We start from the raw sequence: 17812 nt of genomic DNA on the forward strand, positions 1-17812 counted from the left end.
CTTGGCTGACCCCAATTACTGCTTCCCTGAAATGATACCGTTGGAGGGAAGCAGACAGCAGTTTTGCTGCACAGTGTCTACATGTCACTGCTTAGCTCTAAGAACAGAAACCTCTCCCATATTATTTTTCTATAGGTTTCTCTACATGGTTAATATTTAAATAGCTTTTCTTAATCATTGCAAGGAGGGGAAGGTTTTTTTCTTAAATGTGGAAAAATCTTGCAGCAAGCCCAGCTAGGCAGACATGCAGTTATGAGTGAGATGGCTGCAGTCTGCTGCATTTGGGAATGTCAGTGGCGTAGGGAGCAGGCTGGATCTCTGTGGGTTGGTAGTGGAGCACCTTTGCAGCTGTGTGACCAATGGAAAAAGAGAGTGTCCATAAGTAGTAATGGTGCCCCGAGAATATACACGAGCTGTGACATTGTGCCCTGGCAAAAAGCCTCTGCTACTAATTTTGTGTGACACAGATTTTTAGTGGTATTGCCTCTCTCCTTGATCGGTGTCCCCTCTGATGACTGCTCTGGCCACCTCCTCTATAAAGGAGGAGCTTCCAGTGATCTCTCCGGGCTCCCTAAGACCACAGCAGCCTCCTTTCATCCTGGGGGAAGCTGTGTTTCCACTCAGTGCTGCTTGTGTAGCATGGATCATGTCCAGAGACTGATGAGCACAAGTCAGGTGTTGAACTCTTGCTTTGCCCCATGAATTTTCCATCAGTTTCGCTTCTGAGGTTTCCTGATTAATGGAAGCTTTGTCGTTTTTCCACTGTAGTGCAGGTGATGTTTGCCTTAAACGGTGTGCATGACTGTGCAGGGAGTTTCACCATGATTCAGAAGGACATGTTGCCTTTGCAAGAAGAATTAGTTATTAGTGCAGCGCAGTTTATTTAGCCAGTGGTGTTATTTCTGACCACTATGTGATGAAGAAAGAATAAAACTTTCCAAGAAAATCTGAGTCTGTGGGAGGGTGAGTAGCTACCAGACAGCATGGAGCTCTGCACCTAAGCAAAAAAAAAGAGAAACAACCCTGTCTGGCTAATTTTTCTTCTTCTTCCTTAGGTTGGTGGAGGTGAAGATGCTGGCAGGACTGTGTCTGAGTGCAGTCCTACAGCTGCTGCCCGTGTGTCTTGCCCGCTGTGTGACCATGGCTTCCCAGCTGAGGAGATCGAGGTGCACGCCATGTACTGCAACGGCATCGCGGGGCCGGAGCCTGGCGAGGACGCTCCAGGTCTGCCAAGTGCTGTTTCCACGTGTTTGCTCCTCGTGCTCACCCCCCTTCCCTGTTGTTACTTGGCAGGCAGGTGCTGCAGTCTTGTCTCTCTCAGGATATTTGGTGTGTGGGGAGGTTTGTTCACTCTGCCTTATTCCATCTCCACGCTGCCCAGGAGATGTTATTGGAGGCTTTGGTATTTCCAGCACCTCCTGCACAGAGACATCATCTCTGATTGACTTCACACAATAATTCACCACATTATCAACTCCTGAATATTATCCCAGGATCTAGTCCTGGGTGCTTCAAGCAGTACTCACAAGATCTGTCTATTGTGTGGTGTGTTGAGGACCTGCAGAGAATGTGGCAGTGGTAGAAAATGGAAGGCTTGAGCCACATGGGCAATCGTCCTTCAGGGCTCTTGAGAGGGGGGAATGTTCTGTACTACTCCAAGCATGGCCTGTGCTCTGCATGAAGTCTGACATTTGTATGTGCAAAAATGGCTTGTTTGGGTGGCAGATATTGCAGAAAAGTTTCCTTCTTGTTTCACTAAAATTGCAAAATGGTAACTATCAATCTGGGGGTGTGGATTTTTCTCCTTCATGTAAAGAGTGAGGCATAGAAACACAGTGAGACTGCCCATATTAATCCTCTTTGCATTCTTTTTCATATCAGTTTTCCATAGCCAACCTTTGTGGAGCTTAAGTGAACAAATACACTGGTTGGTTATCAACATATTCAGTAAGTTATGTTTTAGCTGCTGCTTGAAATGTAAAATCTGTGTTAGCACAATGTCAGGTAATATCAAAGTAGTAGCTTGTAATAAGATTAACTTTTCAGGTTGTGAATATATAATTTTTGGTTGCATACATTTGGGTTGTTAAATGCAACCTAAATCTATGATGTTTAAGCAATTTGAGCAAATCAGAGCTAGTATGAGAACTGTAACTTCTGCATTTCTCTAGCAGGAGGAAGTTTCACCGTGTAATCCTAATGCAGAGTTGATGTAGTTTTAAAATAAAAGGTTCCTGATATACTAAATCTTTGGGGATGTGACATGGGTCCTGTCAAGGTAACAGAAGCCAGAGTAGAGGCTGATGCTGGCTGGTGCTTAATTTTGGTGGAAGGTTCTCTCTACAGGCACAACCCAGGTACTGATACAAAGCATTTGGCTCAGGCAAATTACAAATTATCATAGTTCCTTGCCATCCTCAAGACTGATAAAGGTCTTATTTGTATTACAAAATGGAGCAGCATTTTTAGTGTGCCTTTTAGCAGGAATGTCTTTGGCCTTGTGGTATTCCAGTCCCTGGTGTGGCTGGACTGTGAGTGTATCCATTGATCCTGGGGAATCCCGACTGTGATCAGGAAAAGGCTTTGAATTTTTTGGCAGTGCAAGGGAATTTGTTCTTTTCTTTGGTGTTTGCTTTCAGCAGGACAGAGTTCAAGGCTGGCCTCTCCATTCTGCTTCCAGGCTGGTCTCCTTGGGGATGTTTGTAAGGGTAGTTATTTTGGAATTGCTACTCTGCTGTTCTGGCTTGTTCAGAACAATCCCCCTGTAAGAAAATCAGCCTGGAATAAAAGGGGTTTTGCTCTGCAGTAATGGCTGTAAGCAGAGCAATGGGTTTGGGACAAAATCACAGTAATTTGAGTTTTCTATTGGCAGTTATTCTAGTATTTTCCCTGTAGAGACCAGGCTCTATTAGCCATAACAGTCTGAGACACCTGTGTTGTTTGCATCCATACTCTTTGCAAGACCAAGAGCTTCCTGGGCTTGGGCAGAATCTTGCCTGCCTGTTGGGCTCTGGCTCGTGGGGCACCTCGGGCCAGTTTCCAACAGTTGTTGGAAGGCAACTGTCACCCAGAGGGCTCTCAGCTGCTGGGCTGGTCTGTGGGATTTGGGTTGAATAGGCAGAGATGATGTTCAGCTCTGAGCAGAGGCCAGACAGGAGCCTGGCACGGCTGTGCAGGTACAAAAGGACTCTGTTTCCAGGGCTGTTACCTTGGCATCCACCACTAACACAAAATCCATAGGTAAAGCTAATGCATGGGGAGAAAAAAGATGTGAGAGAATTTTCTTCTGAAGCAAATGCCAGCTCCTGTGTGGGTCCAGAAGCTGTTCTCTACTGCTTCAGTACTGTGTGCTCTTGGCTGGCTGCTGGCTTCCTTGGGAGCACAGCAACAGCCTTGTGTCAAAGAGGAAGTCAAAATTCTGCCCTCTACACCATGCCCTGATCTGTTAAGAAAAGATGGCTTCAGGTTTCCTTTGGTGCACTGGGTCAGGTGTTCCTGGTCTGTCTTCAGATTTATTAATTGGACTTACTCCTGATGTCTCTAGAATTGCAGTCCTGCAAACTGTAGCTGTCAGTGGTTTTCATTTTAATACTACAAAAGGATGGGTTCTTGCTGGTTTTACTTCTCTTCTTCCTTCTAATCATGCACCAAAGTCTCTCAGTGTCTCAGGAGGCCAGCTCAGTCTGGCTGATATCTAAGGGCAGGTTTTCAAATGAGCAGCTGGGCAAGATGAGCTGCAGTTGCTTCCCCTACTTACATGGTTGCCCTGGCTGGATGCCCAGACCACCACGTACCTGGGCAGTATGAAAATCTTTTCATGAATTTCCACTTTCTTGTGATCTGAGTAAATAAAAAAGAAGAGCCTGATGTTGTGTTAGCTACTGTACCAGGCTGGGGAGGGCTCAGGTCCTGGGTTTCCAGCTCAGTGGCTGGTGTTAATTCCAAGCGAATGAGTGGAGCTGTGGAATTGCTGTGCCAACTCCCTCTTTCTTCATGCACTCAACTGAAGGGGCTCACTTGTGTGAGAGGGCTCTGCTGGAGTCACCACATCCATCACCCGCTGCTGCTGCCAATGCAGGGATCCGCTGGTCTCAGTCTGGAAGCGAGTCTTGGCTGCAGCCGAGTACAGCAAATACTCTCAGGCTTTGTGAAATACTCGATGCCTCTCACCCTCTGTCTACATGCATCCGACATCTCAGTTCCCAAGCAAGCCCAGGAAAATGAGGATTTGGTATATCCCTTCCTCCCAAAGGCTCAAATGCAGTCTTGATGCAGCTGTCGGACTTCAGCAGCGGCACTGGTGCTGTTAAAAAGCTCCTGACATCAGAAGTGGCACTGATATGGCAGAGAGAGAAATGAAATGGGTGCAGAGGAAAACTGCATGGCTTCTGAGAAGGGACAAGATGCCATGAGCCAGACACTAATAGATCCTGCAAGGAGGTGGCACAGCTGGTAGTGAGCACAGGGAGCTGGTGGGTCAGACCGCAGGTGGGTTGAGCAGGAAGGTGAGGAGCTCAGTGGCTCTGACCTCGCAGCTCCACATGCCAGCCAGACCTGGCAGCCCCAGGAGGTGCCCAGGCTGGGTGTGCTGATAGTGAGGCCATACTGGGCAGGGTTTGCTGCACTTCCCTGGGGTAAATGCTGGAGCCAAACAGGCCAAGGATGACTTGTGAACCAGAAGAAATGCTGAGCGAGGGAGAAGGTTGTTCTCGGGCTACGGAGTATGTCTGACCCAGCAAAGAGCATTGCATTTGGGAAAGTTACAAGGCTCCTGTCACACAAGCAGGTCAGCACTGCTCCATGGTGGGGGCTTTCCCTGTGGCAAGTCTTTTCCTATGTTCTGAACCCCCTTCTTGGGGGCAACCAGCGTGTTTTGGCAGGGATTGTACCTCACCAGCTGGTCCTGTTCTCTCTCCTTTGCTGCTTCTTCCAGCAACACAGCTGAGGGTCTCCTTCTGGGCAGCTGCAGAGCTAGTCCCAGACATCTCTAATAGGCCCATTATGCCAGATGTGTTCACTGCTTTTGGAAGAAAATAGAACTGATTAACACCTGAGCTGGTGCACAAGGCTCCTGAGACAGTGTTAAGGAGTATTAATGAGCGCATGCTGATTTGGAGAGCAGTTCTCACCATGCTGTCAAATGCACATGTTGGTTGGGTTCTTGGGAGGCTGGATGGCCAGGGGGCTGGCCATTGTTACCAGTCCTCCTAGTCAGGCTTCCCCTTCAAATCTGGGCCAGGCTATGTTAAAGAGAGACGTTTGCTTTAGTTCCTGCGAGTCACGAGCTGTTGGTATCAGTCATTGCCTATGAGACAATACCCACATCCTAGGAAATGCTTGAGCTTGTTTCTTCAGCATGGTTGTCTCCTGTCAACCCCAACAGCTCCTGAGCACATCACAGTACATTGCTGGCTGTAGCTGCAGATCAGTGATTGCTGCTAAAGGAAAGGCTGTGTTGCATTGTGGGTAGATATTGGGATTGCCCAACACTCCGGAAATGGGGTTTTGCTAAAACTCAGAAGAATTCCCTTTGTTCTGCACAAAATTTTGTGCTTCACTTTCTTTATCACAGACGATGTGCTAACAATAACAGGTTTGTTGTGCCCATACCTTGGATTCAGACTTTTCTCCTCATGAGTATGGGAAGCAGCGTCACCAAGCCGTAAAACAGCTCCCTGCATTGTCCCCTTAGCCAGCATGCCTGAGAGCGCTTACTGTGACATCTGTTTTGGAGCTGGAGTCTTGAACGTCCCTGATGAAGCAAGCTAAGCTATCTGAAATGTTCCCTGAGGATCTTTGCTGGTGGTATGTCAACAGGAATACACTGAGAGGAATTCAACTGAAAGGGACAACACTCCAACGTGCTCCCTGCAGATGCCTGCAGAGCCAGTTGGGAAAGGCTGCTTGGGCTTGCTGGGGGAACAGAAATGGTTGGACCTGTCATCAGCTGCTCAGCTGGGATCTCACTGACTACCCATGTGTTGGAGCTTCTGGAGAGCAACACTGCTCTTGGTAGAGGTCTTCATCCAGGGGACTCCCAGGGCTGTCTGTGGACAATAGCACCGGTCACCACAGTTCACGTGGGCAGTGAGAAAGTGATGAGTGTGGGCTAATTGCTGTAGCCTCCCCTTTCCAGTGTGAGCTGTGTCCCTTCCCAGCCAGGCTCTCTCTACCACATCTGCAGAAGGTCTGGTGCCTCTGCACAGCCTTTGCCTCAGCTCTGCATTCCCCTGAGCCCACAGCTGGCACTGTCCCTCCCTGCAGCAGGCACAGGAGCCTGGTTTGGCAGGAGCAGTGCCGTGCTGCCAGCGCAGCTGGATAACGCTGCTCCCAGGCTACTGCACTGCTGTGCGTCAGCTTTGAAATTCCTGTAAACTACAGACTGTCGATCCAGCTGTTTCTGGCAAGTTAGGTGTGAAATGGTCAGCTGGCTTCCTAGTCTGGGAAAGGTAGATTGTTCAGTATCCCCCCAGGAAAAAAGGACACTCGTCCAGCAGCCTCTTCTGCAGGAAAGAAGACCCTGCTTGTCCCAGCCCAGTGTTTCTTCACCTCTGCCATCACCTCTGCTGCAGCTTTGAGTGGAAGTGATGGAAATTTGGTGCCTTTGGGCATGATGTAGGGATGGTTTTGGGGTGGATGGTAATAACCCTTTTTGTTAACCCTTTCTGTTTTTCCTCCAGTGCTTACCCGGCATCAGAGAGAGGCAAGAAATAAAGCTGCCAGTGGTGAAAGCAGCCCACCATCCTTAGACATTGACAAGTAAGTAGGTATGCCTGCTCCTCCATGATTGTTTCCATGCTTCTGTTCTAGCTTGACTATGGATGTCTTTATTCCTGTACAAATGCTGGCTGTTGGCTTTATAGCGGTGTTTCCCTAAGAAATTGCTTTTCCTCAGTGCCTCTTGTTGCAGTGCTGGCTATATTTAAACCAAAGCAAGAGGAATTTGCTGCTCTCAGATTGTTTATTTTTGCACTGATTTCCTTTCAGCCCAATCCATGACAGGTCAGGGGTGCGTGGCTGCTTGGGGGGGAGCTGTAGCTAAAATGGTGCTAACTCAGCCGGTTTCTGATGGGAGGTTTGAGCTTGGTAACCCCAGGAAAAGAAGAGGCCAGGACATGGAGGCTGTCAACATGGCACCTGTAGTGATATTCTTAATTAAATTAGACTTTCAGAATAGCAGTGGCTTTGTTTAATCTCTCTCCATGCAGCCCCTCCTCCTGCCACCCACACAAAGCATCATAAGAGAGGATCTGACAGTAAAATCCCTGCTATGGAAGCAATTTTGCTGTTACAAACAGTGGATGGCAACATCACTAATGGAATTAGGCTAATTATAGAGAGGACAGCTTCTGTTTAGACACATTATCTGGGTAATCAGCACTGACTGGAAAGAAAATACGGGAAAAAGTGCTGCAGAGTTTTGCTCGATGGGGGCTCTCCATATGCATTTTAGAGCCTGGGGTGTTTCACTAAGAGAGTACCACTATCAAATTGAACACAATGTTGCTGGGGCTGGTCCCTGGGGGCTTTGTCTCTTCTTGGAGATAGTCCATTCCTGAATGCAGCTCCCCTCCTGAAGAGCCAGTGTCCTCTTCTGCAGGGTTCAGTCCCTGCTGAGAGCTGGTGTGGAAGCGAGTGTAGCTGTGTAAATCCATGCCTGACCTTCATCTCCTTTCACCCAGAATAATTTTCTTCCCAAGAACACTCAGTTGTCCTGCGTGAGCCTGAGCATCTTCCACCCAAATGAGAGGGTTTGAGAAACAGGCTAAGCCAACCCCCCAGCAGGAGCATGTGCTCTGCAATTCTTCTCCCTGCATGCCATGATGTAAAATGGAGACAGTGCAGAGAAAGACTTGATTTACTAGTCAGACAAGTTCATCCAGCCCTGGTAAAATGTCTCTCTGATTTAACACACTTGGTTTGCTTTTCAGGCAGAATTTAACTCCCCTTTGCAAAGCCCTTGCACTTCATTTCTGTAGATTTTGACAGGGTGCTTTATGTCTGGGGAGAAATCAGTGGTGTTTGAGATAGTTAGATGAGCAGATTTGATTACTGTCCCGCTGCTGCAGCAGCAGGATACAGAGGAACAGGCAGGGAAAACTGATAATCACTCAGTCTTTGCGTTTGGTGCCGGCCTGACCCCACTGAGCGAGACTGGATCTGGTGACACATCTTCTCCAAGGCATGGCCTGGAGGAGGAAAGTCACTGCTGGTGTCTGGGAGCCCGGTGCAGGGTGAATCCTAATGCAGTGCTCTGTCCTTTGCTGCCTGGCAGGTGTGAGAAGTGCTACCTCTGTAAGTCACTGGTGCCACTGCTGCAGTATCAGAGGCACGTGGACAGCTGCCTTCAGGCTGCTAGGCAAGCTCAGGGAACCAGGAGGCTGCGAAGAGCCAAGGTGAGGGGCGACCCTGCACACCATCCCCTTTGCTTTGCGCTGGGTGTGGGGCTGGGCTGGCAGCTGGAGCTGTTTCCCTGGTTGGCAGGGATGAGCTGACCTGATGTAGGATTGCCTGTCCCTGTGGGCCACTGTGGACAGAGAACTCATTGCCCTCCTTCCCACGACACTCTCTGAGAGCACAGACCAGTCCCAGGTGTGAGCTAATCCAGCAGAGCTGCCAGCAACCTCTCCAGCGGGCAGGCAGCCAGGGCTGTGCTGCTGCCAGCCAGCACGCCTCAGTCCTGCAGCCTTCCTCAGCTGAATTTTGATGGAATGGAGGCCAGCATCAGGATGACAAACCTATCTGACTATCCACAAGCCCATTCCCAAGGGGAAGGCTTTAGAGTCAGAGCAGGGGAAATTGCTCAGTGCTGGGAGCAAACAGTGGTGTCCCAGGAGAATTGTGGGGGAGCGAGCGCAGTGGAGGTGTGCTGGGTGTGGGGAATGTGCCTTGCTAGAGGAGGTGGGAGGCAGGAGCGTGGGTGGCAGCTGGCTCACAGTCACTCGCCAGGTGTTAGCCCCCATTGTGCTTTTTCCTGCTCGTGGTGGTCCCAGGGGAGCACAGAGAGGGCCCTTCCAGGCCTTCCTGCTGGTTCCTGCAGGCAAAACCCTAGTGCTGCAGCTTTGCCTGCTCTCAGAAATGTGATTCACAGCATGAAGATGCAACATGATGTCTTAGTTTTGTATAATCCCTTAAATCCATCACAGACCTCAGCCCTTTGGGGATTCAGATGCAAATGATGAGATTTCTGGTTGATGATTTTGGCTGGGATACAGCCAAGCGCTGTGTGGTTCAGAGTACTGCAGGGCATGGCTGCTCCTGCATGTGACCGGCTCTGTGGGGGCTGTTTGACTCTGTCCCTGTGCCCCACAGCTAGCTGGGGTGTGGGTCCTGCAAGCAGGCACAGGCACAGGGTATGGGGGAAAGATGCTGAAGCCAGGGGACTCTTTGGGAAGGCTCAGAAAAGCTCTGTGTTGCCTCTGTGCCTGCCTTGTGCTGAGATGGCAGCTCACTGGGGAAGCCTGGCCATGGGCTGGGCCATTGCAAAGCTTCCTAATGGCACTGTTGGGCTTGCAGTTTCCTGCTATGGTCCATTTTGAGGTGATTTGCAGCTCCAGCCTCACAGCCAGGATGCCAGTACTTCCCAGAACAGTTCTGGGGGCAGGGAGCAGCCAGGAGAGGGGACTTTGCTGGGCCAGTGAGGCTCAAATCAGCCAGGTCAAGTGGTCTTCCCCTAACACACGTGACCAGCACAGCTGCATCTGCCCAGGGGCAGAGAGAGGGCATGAGGTGTGTTCCTAATCTGGCTGTGCCCTGAAGGAAGGCCCTTCCCTCCAGCACCAAGCCACAATATCCTTGGACAGAGTGGGACAAGTCTGCCCTTGGATATGCAGTGCTGGGGGATGTGTGCCAGCTGTGCCAGAGCCCCTGGTGCCCCTGCTTGTCACAGCTCTGTGCTTGCTGGCTGGGCTTGGGGATGGTGTCCCCGTACCCTGGCCTCCCTCTTTACCGGGTTCTGCTTGTTTAGCTGCTTTTTGCTGCCTCTGCTTGAGCACTAGTTAGGCTGGGCATGGAGCAGTGCCCTTCCCGTATGTGGCTGGAGGCCCTGGATAAGCAGCATTCCCTCTTGTGCCCAGCCTGACCTTGAGGGCTCAGGGAACAAGTGTCCCTGAGGCCGTCCTGGCTAAGAGGTTCCCTGGTGGCAGCGCTGTGATGGTGGTTCTCCTCTCCTTGGCAGGACACCGGAAGGCAGGAGAGAGGACTCCTCAGGATGCTGGAGCTCTCGGAGAGCAAGTCTGAAGGTGGAAAACTTTCTATGCCAGCCTGGTGCATCAGGGCTACCCTTTCCCAGCTCTCCCCTTTCGTTCCTGGCTCGTCCTGGGCTGTTCTGGGAGAGCAAATTCCCCTTGGAAGGGTCTGTTCTTTCTGAGCAGAGCAGGAGGCTGTGGGCTTAGCTGGCTGTCAGCATTCCCCAGCTGGCTGCACACATCCCTGCCAGCACCCACTGGACATGTGCCCACTGGACTCACACCAGAGCCCAGAGTCCTTGTAGGGATAGGGGTGTACTCTGAACCATTGCACCAAAACACGTCCATCTTCCTGGGGGATGTGGGGGGCTTCTGCTGTCCCTGTCTGTGCACCAGCACTTCCCTCCATGGATCCAAGGACAGGAGAAGAGTGGGGAGAGGTGCTCTTGGCAGCACCTGTGGCTCACACAGGAGGGCTGACGTGTGCTCTTGTTGCAGGTGCTGACGCGGGGACTCCCCTCACTGGATTAGGAGACCAACAGTCCTCTCCCCCACTCTCAGCCGCTGATGGGGAGCCTTCGGCAGACAGCCCCACTTCCCTTCAGCACCTTCCTTTCCACGTCTCCCCTGCGAAACCCGGCGTCTCCTTGGAAGCCATGGATGGTGTGGTGGACTCGGAGCCACGTGTGGCTCTCCGTGTGGGCAGCCAGCAACGGACCAAAGGCTGCCGCCGGAGAAGGCACAAGTTCTGAGGCTGGCCGTGCTGCAGGGACCCCCAGCAGCTCCCTGTGCCCCAGGGAGAGTCTTCTCGGCACTGTACCCCTGCTTCACCTGCAGCCTTTGTCTCCCACACCCCTTTTATATGTTTTATATGACCTGTGTGGGGAGTGCTGGGTGGAGAAGCGACTGTGTTTTATAGGTGCCTGTGCAGCTTTGCTCTCTGTTACAGAAATGGAAATATATTTATGTATGTTTTTATGAAACTGCAGCACCACGGCAGAGCTCTGCTGGCTTTCTCTGGGGAATGGGAGGGCGCTGGAGGGAGGAGAGGAGGAGCAGCAGACGTTGGGTCCCAAATCACACTTCCCCAGGCCTCTCCTGGAGCTGGGGTTGGTGGGGGGGCTCGGGGCAGGGGGCTGCAATTCCCTGTGCTCTGTGCAGCAGCACAGCGCTGACATTTCCAGCCGGGAGTGGCGGAGGGCACCTTGGTGCCATCTGACAGGCGCAGTCAGCGGATGCAGCGACCGGAGGAGCCACGGCCGCGGTGTCCCCGTGTCCTTGGTGCTTTCCCCGTCCCCGGGTGGCTCGGCCGTACGCCTGCTCCCCGGGGCAGCGGGGCTTTGCTTGCCTCGCACCGGAGGGACCTGCTCCTCGGGAGCATCCTCACGGGGAACAGGGGAGGGCGGACCCATGCCTAATTAATGGAACGAGCTGGTGCGGAGCTCATTAAACCCCGGGCTTTAAGCAGCGATGCCGCCCGGCCGGGAGCGGGCAACGGACAGCGGGGAGCGGACAGCGGGGAGCGGGCAGCGGGCACTGGGCAGCGGGGAGCGGGCAGCGGGCAGCGGGGAGTGGGCAGCGGGGAGCGGGCAGCGGGCACTGGGCAGCGGGGAGCGGGCAGCGGGCAGCGGGCACTGGGCAGCGGGCACTGGGCAGCGGGGAGCGGGGAGCGGGCACTGGGCAGCGGGGAGCGGACAGCGGGCAGCGGGCACTGGGCAGCGGGGAGCGGGGAGCGGGCACTGGACAGCGGGGAGCGGGCAGCGGGCAGCGGGGAGCGGGCACTGGGCAGCGGGGAGCGGGCAGCGGACAGCGGGCAGCGGGGAGCGGACAGCGGGGAGCGGGCAGCGGGCAGCGGGCACTGGGCAGCGGACAGCGGGGAGCGGCCCCGCCCGCGGGTGGGGCCCGGAGCGGCGCCGCCCATTGGCCGCGGCGGGCGCGGCTCGCGGCGGGGCGACCAATGGCGGGGCGGGGCGCGGCTGTTGCCGGGGGGACGGCGGCGGCAACGGCCCCGCCCGCGCAGGCACCGGCACCGGCCCGGCCGCCAACGGCCCCGGCACCGGCCCCAGCCACCACCGGCTCCACACACCGGCCCCAGCCACCACCGGCCCCGCACACCGGCCCCAGCCACCACCGGCTCCACACACCGGCCCCAGCCCCGCCGCCATGGGCAGCCGCAGCACCCGGCCCAAGTCCCCATCTGGCCAGTTCGGCGGGGCGGACAGAAGAGACCAGAGGCGAAATCTGGGCGCAGAGGAACGGGGTGGCCGGTACGTGGACCGGTGAGCGGCTCCTGCCCTGCGGAGACCGCTGTGGGGCCGAGGATGGGGCCGTGCAGGCTCCCCAGATCCCCCAGGCTGTTGCAGGGGAGAGACATCAGCCTCTGGCCTCTTGCAGGTGGTGGGGACCCTCTCCTTCCAACCCCCCTGTGCTCGGCCCTATGACCGTGGTGGGGCAGAGCTGCCTCCTCCACAACCGCAGAGGCAGTGTGACAATACTGCACAGGAACGACAGTATGGACCCCTCATGGAGCATGGAAATAGACAACAGGTGGGGGAGGCAGAGCTGGGTACAGGCCCCCCAGCCCCACTGTGTGCCTGGGCAAGGGCAGGCATTTGTCCTGTCCTGCAGGCATGGTTACATGCCACCTCCCTTCATGCAGGTTCCCATCGAGACATCACAGCCACCACCATGGTAGTTCCCACACCACACCGGTAAGGCCCATCCCTGCTCCAGTCATTCCCTGCCCTTTGCCTCTGCACCTCTGCCCTAATGCACCATCCCCAGATACAACGAGCCCTGCGATCGCTCTGCATCCCACTGGAGAGGCTGCATATTATGAAGGGCCACATGATGCAAGACATGTGCAAGGGGCTGAGCCGCCAGACACATGCACAGGCCAAAGTGCAGATGCTGCCCACCTATGTCTGCTCCACTCCCAACGGCACTGGTAAGGCAGCCCAGCCTGAGGATGAACTGTTCTGCTGCTGACAGACCTGCACACCTCACTGGAGTAGGCCCTAGAGGTGCTGGGGAGGGGTAAACCACTCTTGGATCAGTTATGGGGTCCATAAACATCTCCTCTGCCAGTCCCCAATGCAGGGACAGTAGCCAGAAGCTTGTTCCCTTGGCCTCTCTGAGAGTCTCAGGCTCTCAGGAGCCTCCCCCATGGGTGAGTGACTGTCCCTGGGACAGGGCAAGGAGCAGATTTTAGGAGATCTGCCACAGGGAAGGTCTCTGCCTGACACTGCCTCTGTTCCCCCATAGAGAAGGGCAACTTTCTGGTGGTGGAGCTGTGCCAGAACCAGGTTCGGACCGTGTTGGTGACCCTCTACGGAGATGGAAACATGAGCCCCCAAATGATGTACAAGATCTTTGACATGCCAGAAAGCATCATGCAGGGCGAGGGGGAAGCGGTATGAAGAGGCCATGGCAAAGGGTGGCTGGTGCTGGGCTGCCCAGCACCACGGAAGCTCGGCAGGGCTCCGGGCTAGTGCTGGAGCTCTGGGCTGCCTTCCACAGCCTGGGTACTGAGTAAGGCAAGCAGCCCTTACCCCGAGTCATGACTTCGCAGCTCTTTGACTTCATTGCACAATGTGTGTCCCAGTTCCTGGCTGAGACCACCACCTCTGACACCAGCAGCTCTGAGGAACGTCTCCCCTTGGGCTTTGTCTTCCCCTTCACCTGCCGGCAGACACAGCTGGACAAGGTGAGGGGGAGAGCCCTGTCCCAGGCTGTCACCAAAGCACAGCAGCAGTGGGGAGAGGAATCCTGGTGCCAGAGGTCAACCACTGTGCTGCATGCTCTCCACAGGCAGAACTCCTCTCCTGGTCCAAGGGCTTCAGCTGCAGTGGTGTGGTGGGGAAGGATGTTGTGCAGATGCTGCAGTCAGCCATCAATAAGCAGGAGGTGGGGGGCAATGGGGAGGGTGGCTGGTGGCTGTCCCCATGGGGGGGCTGGAAATCCTCTCAATTTGCTCCTGGCCAGCTCTCCCACGTGGATGTTGTTGCCCTGATGAATGACACTGTGGGCACCATGATGACCTGCTGCACGGAGGGGAGACCGTGTGAGATCGCCATGGTCGCAGGTGAGACGTGGGCACCCCGCGTGCCACGGCGGTGGGCGCTGGGGGGGCTGCGCCAGTGCTCAGCCCCCTCTCTCCCACAGACAAGGGCTCCAACTGTTGCTTCATGGCCGAGGCATACCTGGTGGAAATGGCAGAAGAGACCAGCGGGCGGATGTGTGTCAACACTGAGTGGGGCTGCTTTGGGGACGATGGCAGCCTGAATGACATCTTCACACCCTATGATGAATCCGTGGATGAGGAATCTTCCAACCCTGGGGAGAAGAGGTGCTTTTTCTCCCCCAGAAAGGACAGGGCCTTCGGGGCTCCCCATCTATCCCTGAGCATGTCAGGCCCCACCAACAGGAGCACACATTCCCCTGCAATGCTCCTGGGTGCTCTTAAAGGGCCAAGGGGTGCTGCTAGGGAGGCATGACTGACTCCTGTGTGGGCTGCACACAGGTTTGAGAAGCTGGTGGGCACCCTGTACCTGGGGGAGATTGTCCGGCACGCGCTGATTGCTCTGACTGCTGAGAAAGCTCTCTTCACTGGGACCAACATTGCTGTCCTGAAGGAGAAGGGAGTGTTCACGATCCAGCATGTTCTGGATATCATCAAGTGAGTGTCTGGGGACCAGGAGCTGCCGTGGGTGGGAGGATGGGGGGTGATGGATGGGGTGTTCCTGACTGCAAGCTGGTGGACCTGCAAGTGGTGCAAGGCTGTGATCTGCCTTGCAGCAATGAGGATGGCACGACTGACGTGAAGAGGGTTCTGGAGGTTCTGGGGCTGCAGCCAAGCGAGCGGGATTGCGGCCGGGTGCAGCAGATCTGCCGGGCAGTGGTGGGGCGCGCTGCCACACTCCACGCCGTCGGGCTGGCTGCCATCCTCAGCTACATGTGCCAGACCCGGGACATGGAGACACTGATGGTCAACGTGGGGGTGGATGGAGAATTGTACAAAGGCTACAGCAGGTGATGAGGAACACAGGGCTCCCAGTGGGGTGCTACCCCAGTGAGATGCCTCACACCCAGCCCATGTTACCTTCATCCTCCAGCAGGTTTGAGGAGATCCTGCAGAGTGTGTCAAGGCTACTGTCCCCTGAGTGCTTGGCCACCCTCCTGCCCTCGAGAGATGGCTCTGGGCGGGGAGCAGCCATGGTTACAGCAGTTGCTTTGCGCCTGGCAGCCCAGCGCCATGCGGTGAACGAGGTGCTGGGCCCGCTAAGGCTCACCCACGCTGACCTGGAGAAAGTCCAGGCACTGATGAGGCAGGAGATGGAGCGGGGCCTGGGTAAGCACACCAATGCCACTGCCTCTGTCCGCATGCTGCCCACCTACGTTTCTCACACACCTGATGGCACTGGTAAGGGACAGGGACACTGGGAATGGGATGCCAAGGAGGCCATGGCCCTGCTAATGCACTGTGCTGGCTCCCCACAGAGCGAGGCGACTTCCTGGCACTGGACCTGGGGGGGACCAATTTCCGTGTGCTGGTGGTGCACGTGACAGAGGAGGGTATCAGCATGGCCAGCGAGATCTACGTCATCCCAGCTGCCATCATGCAGGGCACTGGCGAGGGGGTGAGGCTGAGGACTTGTGACCTGTGGCTGGGGCGATGGGGTGGGCATTGCCTCCCTACTTGCTCTCCATGGGGCCATGATGGGGCTAGGAGAGGCCATGCTGACCATGGCCACTATCTACAGCTCTTTGACCACATCATTGACTGCATCATAGACTTCCAGACGAAGCAGAACTTGATGACACAGGCACTGCCTCTCGGCTTCACCTTCTCCTTCCCCTGCCAGCAAGTGGGCCTGGATAAGGTGAGGGAGCGGCCCCAGCACCAGGGTGGTGGGAAGGACCCCAGGATGTGGTGTGAGGCAGCTGCCTGGCCCCTGCTCCTGCCACTCTTGCAGGCATTGCTGCTGACCTGGACCAAAGGCTTCACCGCCTCAGGCTGCGTGGGACAGGACGTTGTCCAGCTGCTGCGGGATGCTGCCCAGCGCAAACAGGTAGGGAATGTCTGGTGGCCTGTCCCTGTCCCCAGGATACACCCTGCACCCAGACAGTGTCAGCCCCAGGAGCTGTCTGGGTGCCACCCGACCACATATGTCCCCATCTCCTGTTTGGCAGCATTCAGGGCTGCAGGTGGTGGCTCTGCTCAACGACACGGTGGGAACCATGATGTCCTGTGGTTATGATGACCCCAAATGTGAAATCGGCCTCATTGTGGGTGAGGAGCACCTTTGCATCCAGGAGGTCCCCCATCCCCTCACCACCCCTCTACCCCATGTGGCATAGCCACATGCCTCTGCCAGAATAGCGATGGGGGTGACACCAGCATGGGGCCTGCAGGGACAGGGACCAATGCCTGTTACATGGAGGAGATGAGGAACGTGGGCACTGTGGAGGGGGACCAGGGCCGCATGTGCATCAACATGGAGTGGGGGGCCTTTGGGGACAACGGCTGCCTAGACCACATCTTCACGCACTTCGACAGGGTGGTGGATGAAACCACCATCAACCCGGGCAAGCAGAGGTGGGTGAGGGCCCTGGGGCAGAGGGGCTGGGAGTGGGTGTCTGCGCCCAGCTGAGGCTGTGCCTTGGGTAGGTTTGAGAAGCTCATCAGCGGCATGTACCTGGGCGAGATCGTGCGTCAGATCCTGTTGGTAATGACAGAGAAACAGCTCTTGTTCCAAGGTAGAGCCACCTCCAAACTCCAAACCAGGAACATCTTCCAGACCAAGTTCCTCTCTACCATCGAGCTGTGAGTGTTGGGCTCTGGTGGGTTCCCTGAACCCAGGGTGGGGGTATCAGAACACCAAGAGAGGGACCAGGCTACACTGATGTGGCACGGGCAGGGTGATGCCACCACCAGCTTAAGGGATGGGGACAGTGATGGGGATGGGGACTCTGCTGCTAACAGTGGCACTGGTCTGGAGCAGCAATGGGCTGGCCCTGCGGCAGATACGGACCATCCTGAATGAACTGGAGCTCAACGCCAGCTTTGAGGACAGCGTGCTGCTGCGGGAAGTGTGCCAGGCCGTGTCCCTGCGGGCAGCCCAGCTCTGCGCTGCTGGCTTGGCTGCTGTGGTGGAGAAGATGCGAGAGAACCGAGGCCTGGAGCGGCTGTCTGTCTCTGTCGGGGTGGACGGCACCTTGTACAAGCTGCACCCATGGTGAGTGGGGCCAGGGGTGGCAGGCACCTATGGGGCATCCTTGCCCTATGAAGGAGTCTGCGGTGGGATGCATGGTGTGCAGGGGGTGGGGGCATCAGTCCTCACCCTCCCCTCCTGTCCTGCTTAGCTTCTCCCACAACCTCCAAAAGACACTGAAGGATCTGGCACCCAACTGCGATGTGTCCTTCCATCTCTCAGAGGACGGCTCGGGGAAAGGGGCCGCGCTCGTGGCAGCCGTGGCCTGTCGCGCTGCCAGCTCAGGGCAATAGCCACCACTCTAATAAAGCTCTTTGCGTCACACCTCCAACTTCTTGGGGGGCTCCTGCGGGGCATGGGGCAGCGCACGGCCGGGCACAGCCCCACGTAGCAATATATATCGAATTTATT

The 17812-nt window shown here is 55.4% G+C and overlaps 2 protein-coding genes across 9 annotated transcripts in view; both read left to right on the forward strand.

The window, feature by feature from the left end:
* UIMC1 (ubiquitin interaction motif containing 1) overlaps positions 1–11170 on the forward strand; it is a 53004-nt gene extending 41834 nt beyond the window's left edge. For 4 of the 8 annotated variants that reach the window (XM_069029185.1, XM_069029183.1, XM_069029186.1 and 1 more), the window contains exons 9-13: positions 1056–1224; positions 6681–6759; positions 8276–8396; positions 10178–10241; positions 10686–11170. In XM_069029185.1, coding sequence (XP_068885286.1) covers positions 1056–1224; positions 6681–6759; positions 8276–8396; positions 10178–10241; positions 10686–10939 — 687 coding nt within the window. In that variant the 3' untranslated portion in view covers positions 10940–11170. Of the gene's footprint in view, positions 1–1055; positions 1225–6680; positions 6768–8275; positions 8397–10177; positions 10242–10685 lie in introns of those variants that run through there. The other 4 variants (XM_069029187.1, XM_069029188.1, XM_069029189.1 and 1 more) reach the window with 4 other exon arrangements.
* A 1180-nt stretch (positions 11171–12350) lies between these two features.
* HK3 (hexokinase 3) lies at positions 12351–17735 on the forward strand. The gene is made up of 20 exons (XM_069028621.1): positions 12351–12466; positions 12582–12734; positions 12847–12898; positions 12972–13134; positions 13452–13600; positions 13759–13893; positions 13998–14093; positions 14172–14271; positions 14352–14535; positions 14710–14865; positions 14985–15218; positions 15305–15609; positions 15687–15826; positions 15950–16069; positions 16163–16258; positions 16380–16479; positions 16602–16785; positions 16858–17013; positions 17192–17425; positions 17553–17735. Exons 1-20 carry the CDS (start codon positions 12351–12353, stop codon positions 17692–17694), a joined length of 3015 nt encoding a protein of 1004 aa, XP_068884722.1. The 3' UTR covers positions 17695–17735.
* The last annotated feature ends 77 nt before the right edge of the window (positions 17736–17812 follow it).

This window comes from Aphelocoma coerulescens, chromosome 13 (assembly GCF_041296385.1).
Source record: "Aphelocoma coerulescens isolate FSJ_1873_10779 chromosome 13, UR_Acoe_1.0, whole genome shotgun sequence".
In the NCBI taxonomy this organism is placed as follows: domain Eukaryota; kingdom Metazoa; phylum Chordata; class Aves; order Passeriformes; family Corvidae; genus Aphelocoma; species Aphelocoma coerulescens.

Coding starts and splice junctions, on each gene's coding strand:
- HK3 (XM_069028621.1), top strand. CDS start 12,351: ATGGGCAGCCGCAGCACCCGGCCCAAGTCCCCATCTGGCCAGTTCGGC. Junction 13,894..13,997: donor GGCAGACACAGCTGGACAAG/GTGAGGGGGAGA, acceptor TGCTCTCCACAG/GCAGAACTCCTCTCCTGGTC. Junction 16,786..16,857: donor ATCAACCCGGGCAAGCAGAG/GTGGGTGAGGGC, acceptor TGCCTTGGGTAG/GTTTGAGAAGCTCATCAGCG.